At 61.0% G+C, this 12,758-nt stretch overlaps 1 protein-coding gene across 1 annotated transcript in view; it reads left to right on the top strand.

The window, feature by feature from the left end:
* The first annotated feature begins 3,594 nt into the window (after positions 1 to 3,594).
* Positions 3,595 to 12,758, top strand: part of CCND1 (cyclin D1) — a 13,240-nt gene continuing 4,076 nt past the window's right edge. The window contains exons 1-4 of the mRNA XM_030917401.1: positions 3,595 to 4,019; positions 5,544 to 5,759; positions 6,352 to 6,511; positions 10,455 to 10,603. Of these exons, the coding sequence (XP_030773261.1) occupies positions 3,822 to 4,019; positions 5,544 to 5,759; positions 6,352 to 6,511; positions 10,455 to 10,603 (723 nt within the window). The 5' untranslated portion in view covers positions 3,595 to 3,821. The remainder of the gene's footprint in view (positions 4,020 to 5,543; positions 5,760 to 6,351; positions 6,512 to 10,454; positions 10,604 to 12,758) is intronic.

The following is a 12,758-nucleotide window of genomic DNA, read 5'->3' as shown; positions in this document are numbered from 1 at the left end:
GCCAGCCCGCTTTCTCGCCTGTGGCCGGAGGTGGCTTTCTTCTCGATCTGGGTGCCTATTCCCCACGACTTGGTCTGAGAGGGGCTGGGGCCAGCCGGAAGGCCAGGGAATCCCTGGTGGATTTGGGGGTTCATATTGCTCAGGGTACCAGGCGATGCATTTTGAAGGGCGGGAGTCTCGAGGGGCGGGAGTCGAGGACTTAGAATCGCCTTTAACCCTCAAGAGTTGCGCCTTCAGCCTCGGGATCCCAGATGCGTGGTTGAAGCCAGGGCCGCCCCCCTACCTGTTGGGTTTGCGTTTTAACTCCCGCGCACATCTCGCCCGCAGCCTTCGGAGCTGGGGGAGGGGTCTCGTCTCCCCGCAGCCCGTCGGACGGACTACTGGGGCGCGGGGGTGGGGGCGGGTGGCGGGGTGGTCTGTGTGTGGCTGAAACTAATTGATCTACAGCGGAAACGCACGTCTGCGGTTGGGGCGATGGGGGCGGGGGTGCGGCTGTCCATGTGCCGAGCGTGTGGCTGCCTCGGGTGGGCACTGGGGCCGGAGTTCGCCCCGGCCCACCTCGCAGTTTTGGGGCGCCCGGGATCGGCGCTACGTAACCGAAGCAGAGCTGCCGCAGCACGTGGGCCGCCACGCGCACCCCAAAAGCGAGCAGTGTAGGGGGAAGGGGAGCTCGAGCGTCTTCGGAACCCAGGGGCCGGCTTTCGGAAGCGTTTTCCCGGGCGACTTAAGGGCTTAACAACGGAAAACTCGCGGAGCCTGAGCCAAGTCCTTTCAAGTCGCCGCCAGGTATGCGGCTGCAGGTGACCCCACCTGGGTGCGCCCGCCCGCCAGCCGCCCTGGTGGTAAGGCGGGTGCCGGAGGTCGCTGGCGAAAGGTCGGGACTGGTCCCTGCACCACCCGCCCCCAACCCAAGCCCCCAGCCCCGCGGCGCGCAGCCGCGCTGAGTCCCGGGGTCTGCGCTGCGTCGCGCCGGTTCTTGAATGAACGCGCTCCCTTCCCCCGGCTGAATGAAGGTTCCCACAGCCAGGGACGGTGGCGAACACGCGCCTGCAGCGGAATTCGCTCTCTCCGGGCCGACCATCCGCCCAGGCCGCGGTCACCTGGGCGGGGACCAAGGGGGGAGGAAAGCGTGAAGGTGATTTAAGTTACTTTTGGATTTTCTTTCAAACCAACGTGGTTACCCTCCCGACTGGGCCACTTGCCCTTTGTCTCCAAATGGTCACGAAGAAATAAGAACTAGAGCACTTTAAATGAGCCCAGAATCCGCAGTTCCTGCTTCGTGGTGGGTTTTAAGAAGACAGTGTAAAGTAAAACGGCAACAGAAAAGTTTTTTAAAGTTGCTTTTCTCTTTGGAAAAAATCAAAATGCTAAGCAATGACCCTCAAAAGCCCAGAGGTATTGGCCCCCTCAGGGGACCCGGGGGCCGCTAAGCAGGGTTCCCCCAGGTGGGGGCTGGACAGCTGGCGCTCCCGGCCGGGCCCCAAATTCCAGCGCCTCCCCCGCGGGTTCCTGGACGGCTCTTTACGCTCGCTAGCCGGGCTTGCAATTTTGCGCTCGTCCCTGAGCCGGGAAATCAACGAAGTTCCTAGCCTAGATCTGCCCGGTCCGCCTAGTAACAGCGCCGCGCCCCCATTGGCTCATGCTAATTCCAGTTTCCTCTGTCTTGCGCCAGGGATGGGGGGGTGAAGCTCCGTCCTGGAACCAGAGCCGGTTTTGCCGGAGTGGGCGAGCCTCTTTATGCCCTGCTGCCCCTAGCCGACTTCGGCCCGCTTCGCGCCTCGGGCTGGGCCAGGGCGCACGCGGGGCTCGGGGCCCCTCGCCCCCCGTAATGGGAGAGGCCGGGTGATAGCTCCGGGCCCCATAAATCATCCAGGCGGCCGCCGGGTCGGGATTTTATGAATGAAAAAGCAGCTGGGCCGCCCTCGTGCGCGGGCTGATGCTCTGAGGCTTGGCTATGCCGGGGCCAAAGCGATTATGGGTGCTCGGGGGTGGGGGGGGGGGAGCACGACCGTGGGTGCTCCCTGCGGGGGCCACCCATCGCTCCCCATGCGGAATCTGGGGGTAATTACCCCCCAGGACCCGGAATATTAGTAATCCTAATTCCCGGCGGGGGAGGGGGCACGGGAGGAATTCACCCTGAAAGGTGGGGGGTGGGGGCGTCGCATCTTGCTGTGAGCACCCTGGCGAAAGGAACGGGACTTTTTCTATCCGTTTTCTTTGAGCTTTTACTGTTAAGAGGATACGGTGGTTTGATGACACTAAACTATATTCAAAAGGAAGTAAATGAACAGTTTTCTTAATTTGGGGCAGGTACTATAAAAATAACAAAAACAAAAGTTAAGACAGTAAAATGTCCTTTTATTTTTTAATGCACCAAAGAGACAGAACCTGTTATTTTAAAAACTATGTATTTTAATTTACATCTGCTTAAATTTGCTATAGTGGGGACCCTCTCATGAAACCACGAACACCTATCGATTTTGCTAAAAATCAGATCAGTACACTCATTTGTTTAATTGATAATTGTTCTGAATTATGCCCGCTCCTGCCAGCCCCCTCAAGCTCACGAATTTAGTCCCAGGGCAAACTCTAAAGGTGAAGGGACGTCTACGCCCCCAACAAAACCAATTAGGAACCTTCCAGTGGTCTTGTCCCAGGCTGAGGCGACTAATATTTCCAGCAATTTAATTTCTTTTTTAATTTAAAAAATGAGTCAGAACGGAGATCACTGTTTCTCAGCTTTCCATTCAGAGGTGTGTTTCTCCCGGTTAAATAGCCGGCACGGGAAGGGAGGGGGTGCATTTGGGGATCCCCGCAAGGACCGACTGGTCAAGGTAGGAAGGCTGCCCGAAGAGTCTCCAGGCTAGAGGGACAAGATGAAGGAAATGCTGGCCACCATCTTGGGCTGCTGCTGGAATTTTCGGGCATTTATTTTATTTTATTTTTTGAGCGAGCGCATGCTAAGCTGAAATTCCTTTAACTTTTAGGGTTATCCCCTTGGGCATTTGCAACGACGCCCCTGTGCGCCGGAATGAAACTTGCATAGGGGTTGTGTGCTGGGTCCTCCCCGTCCCTGTATGCTAAATAGTTCTTGAAATTTACACGTGTTAATGAAAATGAAAGAAGATGCAGTCGCTGAGATTCTTTGGCCGTCCGTCCGCCCGTGGGTGCCCTCGTGGCGTTCTTGGAAATGCGCCCATTCTGCCGGCTTGGATATGGGGTGTCGCCGCGCCCTAGAGTCCCCCCTTCTCGTGGTCTCCCCAAGCTGCATGTGGCCTGCCGGCCTTCCTAGTTGTCCCCTACTGCAGAGCCACCTCCACCTCACCCCCTAAATCCCGGGGAACCCACTCGAGGCAGACGGGGCCCCCTGCACCCCTCTTCCCTGGCAGGGAGAAAGGCTGCAGCGGGGCGATTTGCATTTCTATGAAAACCGGACTACGGGGGGCAACTACGCCGCAGGGCAGGCGCGGCGCCTCGGGGATGGCTTTTGGGCTCTGCCCCTCGCTGCTCCCGGCGTTTGGCGCCCGCGTCCCCTCCCCCTGCGCCCGCCCCCGCCCCCCTCCCGCTCCCATTCTCTGCCCGGCTTTGATCTCTGCTTAACAACAGTAACGTCACACGGACTACAGGGGAGTTTTGTTGAAGTTGCAAAGTCCTGGAGCCTCCAGAGGGCTGTCGGCGCAGTAGCAGCGAGCAGCAGAGTCCGCACGCTCCGGCGAGGGGCAGAATAGCGCGAGGGAGCGCGGGGCAGCAGAAGCGAGAGCTGAGCGCGGACCCAGCCCGGACCCACAGCCCTCCCCAGCTGCCCAGGCAGAGCCCCAGCCATGGAACACCAGCTCCTGTGCTGCGAAGTGGAAACCATCCGCCGCGCGTACCCCGATGCCAACCTCCTCAATGACCGGGTGCTGCGGGCCATGCTGAAGGCGGAGGAGACCTGCGCGCCCTCGGTGTCCTACTTCAAATGTGTGCAGAAGGAGGTCCTGCCGTCCATGCGGAAGATCGTCGCCACCTGGATGCTGGAGGTGCGGGGCTTTGGGCGGCTCTCGTAAGACTTCCCTGCAACTTGTTGCCCAGACCCACGTTTCTTTGCTCCTCACCCCCCTCCCTTCTCTCCCGCTAGAACTTTGAAGTTTGCCGTGGTGTTGCTAGGGATCCGTATTTTCAAAATAAAAATTGTGGGTATTTTCTGAAGCAGGAAGGGGTGGGGGTGGGGGTGCTATAAGTTGCGTTTCGTGGGAAGGGAGAAGGGGGTTGGGGAGGGGTGCCGTCGGGAGAAGCCAGTGTCAGGGGCACCCCAATGGGCCCGAGGGTGCGGGCTGGCAGGCTGAGTGCGCTTTGTGCCCCCCGCCTGCGCCCCAGCCCGGCTGCGCCTCCTCTCGCGGCCGCTGCGGCCGAGAGCCGCCAACTCCGGGGGGAGGGGGCATAGATTTGATTTTTAAATTAATATCCATGGACACGTATGCAAGGGCCGCTCGTGCCAGTATTATGCGCCATCTTTGCTCTTTTATTGCAAAGCAAAAGTGTTTATTAATAATTGGGGGCAGGGTGGGGGCGGGGAGCGGCCGCCGGGCGCTGGGGCCGCAGCTAGGGGCCGCGCGGCCGCCGGGAGCCCGCGGGAGGGGCGCAGGGACGCGGCATGGGGAGTTTTGGGGGGACCCCGCTCGGGAAGGGGGGCCCTTTGTTCAAGCAGCGAGTCCCGGGGCGCCCCGAATGGGCAGCCTGGGCCGGAGAGCACGCCGGGCTGCAAGGTCGCGTGGCCCCCAAGACGCCAGGGCTTGATCCCCGTCTTCAGGGATCTCGGCTTGGGGGACCTTCTCTGAGCGAGCCGGAGGCCTAGGAGCACATTTTCAGACCTTCGGTGGGCGCCTGAGGGGCCCGCAAGTATTTTTAAATAATTTTTGAAAGTGCGGCGTGGTGCCCTTGCGAGAGGGAAACGCCGCCCGCGCCCAGGGGGAAGGGGGGCCCCGGAGTTTGAATTCCTGGGGCTCCCCCCGGAGCCTGTAACGAACTCCCGACCCTCGGCCTGGGTAAAGGGTCGCCCGAGGGTCATTTTCAGGGTTTTTTTATGCACTTAGTTATTTTTTAAATATTTTTAAATATTTTTTGAAAAGATGACGTCTGGGGAAATGCGGCGCGGCGGCCTGGGACGCCACCTTTGTGTCTCGCAGGCGCGGCGCCCAACCCCGCGGCCCGTTGCGCGGCCCCGCACCCCAGTGGGTGTCGACCCCCAGTCAGAGGGACCACGGAGCTCCAGGGCGGGCCGGGGTCCCCAGGACCGGCAGCCCGCGCCGCCGCGCACGCCGCCCAGCTGTGCCCGCTCCCGCCCCCACCGTGCCAGCCTCGCGGGGACTTTCCCTTTCAGTTTCGGGGAGGGTGGGTACTGGGGACGCGCGGGGGAGGGGGCGCATCACAGGAAGGTCCTTCCGCCCCCGCCCCGACCCCTCGGCGCCCTTCAGAACTGGCGGTCCTGCCCAGCGCGATGGGGGGGGTGCGGGGGCGGGGGAGGGCGGCGCGACCTGGCGGTCACGGGCCCCGTGCCTCCGCAGGTCTGCGAGGAGCAGAAGTGCGAGGAGGAGGTCTTCCCGCTGGCCATGAACTACCTGGACCGCTTCCTGTCGCTGGAGCCGGTGAAAAAGAGCCGCCTGCAGCTGCTGGGGGCCACCTGCATGTTCGTGGCCTCTAAGATGAAGGAGACCATCCCCCTGACAGCCGAGAAGCTGTGCATCTACACCGACAACTCCATCCAGCCCGAGGAGCTGCTGGTAACCGCGGGACCCCGCCGCCCCCTGCCCCCCCCCGAGAGTTGCACGCAGGACCACGGGGCCGGGGAAGGTGCAGGCAGTGGCGGCCGGCCCGCCTCTGACATATCTGCTCCGAGGAAGGGCGGCCCCGCCGCCGGGCGTCCCTGTCCCGGGAGCGGGCGGGATCCTAGCCGCCCCCGTCCCGCCGCCCCCAAGTCGCTTGCCTGCGACTCCCACCGCGTTCGCGCCCCGCAGTGTGGCCGAAAAGTGGGCGGCGCGCGCCCTCCAGCGGCTGCACGAGGAGCGCGGCGCTCGGCACTGCGCCCTCCCGTTCCAGGTGGTGGGAGGTCTTTTTGTTTCCACTTGCAGAATCTTTTCACGCAGCGGGTACCTTTTCTGTTTTGATCTGGGATCGCGTGTTGCCCCAGCGCCCCGACACCACCCCCATCATTCGCCAGGCCTCCCCTCCCACCTCCAGGACCGCACGAGACGCAGGGGCCAGTGCTCTGAGCCGGAGGTGCTGCATGGCCCGGGCCCCCATGCTATGCCGGCTTCCCCGCGCCCTTGGGCCGGCCCGCACCTCCCCTGATGGCTGCTCACCCTGTGTTCGCAGCAAATGGAGCTGCTCCTGGTGAACAAGCTCAAGTGGAACCTGGCCGCCATGACCCCGCATGATTTCATTGAACACTTCCTTTCCAAAATGCCAGAGGCGGAGGAGAACAAACAGATCATCCGCAAACACGCGCAGACCTTCGTTGCCCTCTGTGCCACAGGTAGGGTGGGCCCAGCAGCCCCCAGCCTCCGCTTGAGAGCCAGCTCCTTAGGTGGCCCTGGCCGGCTTCTTGCTCTCCACCTGGGTGCTGTCTGGGAAGATGTTCCTAGGCTCCCTCCTGCGCTGGGAAGCGCTCTTCCAGCTCTGGTGAGCAGAGGCTGGATTATTTGTTGTGCTGGATGGAAGGGGATTTGCTCCCTCACGGCCACCATGCAGTACCTGGGGCATCGGTGTGGACAGCTCGGCCTGCCTGTGTCCAGCTGCTGTGGACTCATCCTCCAGGCCAGGCAGCCTGTGGCCACTCCATGCTCAAAGGGGTTTACCTTGGCCGCAGGGCCGCCTCCTTTCCCCACCCACCTCCAGCCCTTCTTGTGTCCTTAAGGAGCCTGAGCTGCAGGGCCCCCTCCTGGCCTCTCCCAGGCTGGGCCACTTGCCAGAGACGCCTCCAGGGGCAGGGAGAGCTGTTGGCCCGCCTGCACCACGTGCTCTGGGCAGCCGAGTGCAGGGGTGTCCAGCAGAGGAGCTCTGCTGCCTGAGGCCCTGCCAGGGGTGCTGCCAGCCAGCTGGGCTCCGCTGAGCCCTGGGGAGTGCTTCAGAGCAGTCTCAGCTTGGGCCGCCACCGTGGGCAGCAGAAGCACCCAGTCCTCACTTCCCCTGGCATGGCCCCAGAGGCCCCTCCCTGACATGGCCCTGGCCCCAGAACCCAGTGGGGACAGACACGCACATACACAGGGTGCTGCCTCTTGCTGTCCCCAGCCCTGCCTCTGACCCCCCTGTGAGCGCCTCCTTTCCTGGCCCAGGAGGCCTGGTTACCCTGATGGGGGGGGCATGCCCCCATCCCACCCAGCTCTGCTGTGGCCCACCTTTGCTCAAGCCTCAGTCATCACATCTGTTTGGGGGCTCACTCTGGGTGACCTAGGCCGCAAGGCCCAGGGGGCATCAAGGAGGCAGTAGCATCTTCTCCCCTCCTCAGAGGGCGGAGCCCCCCAAGCCTACTTCAGTGCTCCCTTCTGACACCAGTATCTGGTATTCCAGAATGGTTTCTGGTTTAGGCATGAGGCCTCCCCCACCTCCTCCACCTGCTTAGGGCAGGAACCCATCCCCAACATGTTTCCAAGCTAGGCCCCAAGGTGGGCAGATGAAGATGCCAAGGATGTCGTCCAGCCTGGATGGGTCTGACGGTGGGGGGGTGGGGGCATGCGGCAGACAGGGAGGCATTCTCTGGCTGGTGCTCCTCAGAGGAGAGAGGCCTCTGGAGACTCCAGACAGCCTTTTATGGAGCTGAAAGTGGCTTCAGAGAAATGCAAAGTTTCCTGGAGAGAACGCGGGGCGTGGTTCTTGCACAGCCTCCCTACAGGGTGGCTCCTGCGGAGGAGCTCCCCTCCTAGGACCCCTGAGTGCTGGTGGGAGGCAGTGGGCAGGTGCAGTCTCACCCTCCCCGCTACTGCACACCCTTTGTCTGCTAAGGTGCCCCCAGCGGTGGGTGGAGGAGGGACACTCAGGGACCCAGCTGTGCACTTACTCTCAGTGGCTGTGGAGTCCACTCCAGGGTGGGCCCCGAGGGAGGGGCAGGAGGCCAGGGGACCCACCCCTGCAAAGTGCTCCAGGTCCTGACCCACGGCCACCCCATGGAATGTAACTGAGCAGCCGGTGCCTTGGTCCTGCTGGACATCTGTGGAGATGAGAGTGACTTAGGGCTGCTTAGAGTTAGAGACGGGCTGAAGGAGGTGGAGGCATGGAAAAGAGTCTGGGAAGGTGTTTCTGCCGTCCATGTGGCAAGGGTTATATTTAAAGGGGACGCTGGGGGTTCTCCCTGCGCCAGGCATCCCTGGCCCCACGTCCCCAGCAGGTATGCACATGTCGCATACACTCACGCATGGGGGTTTCAGGGCAGGTGTGCCCTTGGCTCAGTGGGAGGCCAGGTGAGGAACATCCACTACCTAGGAGCTTCCAGGACAGCTGTCACTTCCCTTTACAACCGGGCAGCAGATAGGGTCAAATCCTGGAGCTTTGGTGTCTAATTCTGGGTGGCTCCCAATCGAAACACAGGCAGCGCCACACATTCGGGTGGGGGAATGAGCTTCTGAAACAACGTGGCCCCAGTGACTCCGCTCTGCGTGTGCCCCTGGAGACGGGGGGCACAAGGTACGGGGCCAGCTAGAACCTGTCGCCTCCCTGCAGAAGCGGTTTCTGTGTGCGGTTCTGATTTGCCTCCGTGAAAAGGTTTTCATTCATGGCTCTCAGACTGGGTGGAACTGCTCCCATTTAAAGGGGAAAAGAGGTGGCTCGGCTCGTTAAGGATTTCTTTTTTTAAGTTGTTACGGCGCCCAGCAGCCGGCTTTGTCTCCCCTTCAGGGTGGCTGCCTTTCTTCCCAGCCCCTTGCCGGCGCCCCTCTCTAACAAGGCCGAAGTTGTTTATTCTCTCGGGATGAAGTCTCGGATGGGCCGCCGCACCCCTGGCGGCCCGTGGGGGCCCCTCTCCCTTTGTGCCTGGGTCGGCTCCCATTCAGCTCCCCCGACCCCCCTTGCTCCCGGGCGCTCAGTGGCGCGAGATGAGGCGATGGGGCCGACAAAGATGCCACACTCATCCCTGCTGACGTCCAGCTCCCAGCCCAGGGCCCCTGGTTCCTATGCAGAATTCCTCGTGGGTGTGACAAAGGGCTACCCCCAGTGGAGCTGGGGTGGGGGCCAGGCCGAGAGGCACATCCCACGCTGGCCCACCTGTCCACGGTAGGTGCATGACTGCCCTGAGGAGGGGAGGCCGGCGTTCCCCGCCACAAACCGGGACATGATTGGTGGCGAGGCTATCTATAAGAGCTGGTCTGCTGTTTGTCTAGGTCAGTCACGGAGGCCCTGAGATGCCCACTACTGCAGCCTGGCAGGCAGATGAGTCCCAGTATCTGACAGTGACCAGAGGGAGGTTTTTGCAGACCACAAAGGCTGATGGGCTGCCCTAGATTGGTGTGCCCCTTGGAAGTAGGCCCAGATGTGCGGGACAGTCCCCAGGAAGCCCCGAGTAGGGGGATTGGTGCCTTCTTGGGAAAGCTGCTCCCTCCTGGGACCCGGCTCCTGGCCCAGTCCTCCAAGGGTGTCCCAAGGGGTTCCCTAGGAACCCCACACCTCTTCCCTTACTTGGGAAGTCGCTGGAATTGCTGGGCTACATCAAGTGGCCCAGAAAAGTGTTTTTGTCGTCAGCCAGAAATAGAGTTGTGAGTAGAGGGCCCAGGTGGAGTTGGGGTGTACTTGGTCCATGCTCTGAAGGTCACTATGATAGTCGTGGTCCCATGGTAAGGGCCATGGGTTGCTGGAGCAGCTCTTCCTTCCCGAGTGAGCCAAGCCGGGCTCTCCTGGCACCAGGGCCTGAGCCGGAGCCACACCATCACGGCCACCCTGAAGGCTGCCGGCAAGGCTTGCCCCTCGATGGACACGGAATGGCTTCATCAGTGCCCTGCAGCCCCCCATGGCCTGGCCCTGTGCACCATCCCTTCAGAATATGACTTGTCTCCAATCCCTGCTGCTGGGGGGTGGCAGGTACTTGGGGTTAAGGTTTAGGGTCATAGAGGCGACATGTCTATGTTCTCATATTTGTGTCATCTAACTTTGTTTTTGTGAATAAGTGATAACATTCACAAGGCTCAAGATGCTAAAAGGATGAGAGGGTAGTGATGTCCCTGTCACCTGTCCTGTCTTCCCGTGGCTTTCTCTTTGCTTGGTTATGTTTGAGTCAACAGTGGGACTGACATTCCTGGAGGGTCCCTGGGCCGGGCTCCTGCTCTCCTAGTACCCAGGGATGGCTGGAGGCTGGGGAGGGCCTGGATGTGCAGCCACAGAGGGCCTGGAGAGTGGTACCCTCCAGGCCAGGCCGCTTGCTCAGAGCCAGCACGTGGGGATGCCCAGATCACGGGTCCCCTGCTCACAGCCCCCTTCCCTCTCTCCTGCTGCAGATGTGAAGTTCATTTCCAATCCACCCTCCATGGTGGCAGCGGGGAGCGTAGTGGCCGCAGTGCAAGGCCTGAACTTGGGGAGCCCCAACAACTTCCTGTCCTACTACCGCCTCACACGCTTCCTCTCCAGAGTGATCAAGTGTGACCCGGTGAGTGAGGGTGATGTCCCAGGGAGCCTCACCGGGGCTCCCAGGCAGGAGACACCTAGTGCCACGGAAATGCCAGGGCTGGTGCAAGGGTGACAAGGTTGGGGCTGGGGCTGGGCCCCTCGGACCCCAAGCCACAGACTGACAGGGCACCAGCTTCTTCCACTGCTCCTAGAACTCACTGACCGGTCGGGAGGTCCTCACAGGCTTCTCACGTCCCCTGGGGCTTCCAGGAGCTGTAGAGTGTTTCTGGGCGAAGCGTCCAGGATGACGGCCCCAGGCGGCCCCAGCCAATGGTCCGTGTGGTGATAGTGTGTGGGGTTAGGCCCAGGCGAGCTTTGTTTGGGCCACAATGTGCGTGGCCAATAAATAGATGCTTGAAAAGGGCTCCTGTGAGGTCCGAGACACCGGACAACGGGCGGATAGAGACAGCCTTGTTCACGGCCTCTTTGAGAGGCTGCTGCCGTGAAACCCTGGGATGCCTGCGTCTTTCTTCTTAAAAATGCCATTGTTTTACTCCCGATTCTTTTCTTAAAGAAAGAATTAAAATGACAATCAAAAGGGGTTTTGGCATTTACCAAATTAGACCAGAGAGGTGGCCGGGTCAGCCGCCGGCCCTGCGGTGTGTGAAGCAGTGACCGCCTGACCCCAGCTTGGAGCCGGGTGGGCCTGCGAGGCCCGTTTTGGCTCTGGCCTGGGCCGCCTCTTGGTGGTCTGCCCTCGAGCCTTCCGGGGGCTCTGCACGGGTCTCAGCAGATGCTATCTAGGGTTCACCTGCCTGTCCCCTGCCTCGCGGTGCCTCTAGGCAGCTAGCGGCTGCCCAGCCCATGTGTGTCTCGGAAGAGGAAGAAGCATTTTTGCCATGGGATACTGGAGGTGGCAGGGGCGCCCTCCCCTCCCTTCTGTGTTCTCGGCCGTGGCCTCCCTTGCACCCTGCCCCATGTTATCCTGTGGGGGTGGTAAGGTGTCCTCACCCGCTGTAGGGTGGAGGCCAGCAGCCCACAGTTCTCTCAGGAAAATGGCTCAGGAACGCCATGGAGGCCTCCAGAAGCCCAGCAAAGGGAAAGCCCCTCCGTCAAAATGAAACTCGCATCTGCACTTTTCATTTCGAACTCCACGTCCTGAGTGAAAACCGCTTCTCCACCATGGGTATCTGCCCTGGGATGTTGCTGTGTTCAGGCAGCTGTGGGAAGTTGGGCACTGGCCCTTATTTGAGTAGAAACCATCTTAACTAGATCGGAGGCACACGCCTCACAGCTGACACACAGGGTGAAGTTACCTGAGGCGGAGTCCACTCTGCCTGATTAGCTGAGCCCAGACTCAGAAAAGCCGTTCACAGCAGAGGCCCTTGCACTTTCTAGGGCGCGTCCTAGAATTTTCTTTGGTGGGTGGAATGCCCATCTGTGTGAACCGGGTGCACAGTGCCACACACCAGTGACTTTTTGTGGAGGAGCGCGCTGCCTCCTTGGAGCTTCTGGCTGTGGGAGAACAGCTCTGTCCACTGGGGTAGCCTTGCAGGCAACTGTGGGGCCAGAGGAATGAGGGAAATGGAGTCCAGCTGCATGCGTGACCCTGGAGCGGGTCATGGTGAGGGGGGCGGGCGGCAGGTGAAGAGTCCGTGGGTGGAGCTGCCAGGCCCCTGGAGCTGGGAACTGAGGGTGGCTGGTGTTTTAGGTTGAACGTCAGGAGTCTTGGATCTCATTCCAGGTCTCTGGCCTCAGTTTCCCCATCTGTACATTGGGACTGTTTGTGCTGCCAGCCCAGCCGGCTTCATTTGCCATGATGAGAATTTATCTAAAAGGCGGGAGAGGAAAGCCCTCCCTATAAAGGCACAGGACACTAAAATGTCACGACCCCCGGGGTCCACCTAAAAGTCCTTCTGGCCTAGGTCATCACCTGTCATGCCATGCCTTTGTCCATCCCCATCTGGTTGGAAGTTCAGTGGCACCTGTTGGGGCTGTGGCCCAGCCCTGCTCCTTGTGGAAAGTCTGTTTCCTGGGCTGCCTGGAGACTTGGCTTGAAGCCCTACTGTGGCTTCCTGGCAGTTGGGACACACACAGCCCCAACACATGGAGGTAGTTCTCTATCCAGAAGCCCCCGGGCAGGAGGCAGCCGCTTCGGGCTGCCTGGGACTTGCCCGTGCTGGAGCCTAGGAGAG

This window comes from Rhinopithecus roxellana, chromosome 15, assembly GCF_007565055.1.
Source record: "Rhinopithecus roxellana isolate Shanxi Qingling chromosome 15, ASM756505v1, whole genome shotgun sequence".
Classification (NCBI taxonomy): Eukaryota; Metazoa; Chordata; class Mammalia; order Primates; family Cercopithecidae; genus Rhinopithecus; species Rhinopithecus roxellana.
The sequence above is the reverse complement of the archived record's forward strand: the minus strand, read 5'-3'. Positions and strand labels throughout refer to the sequence as shown.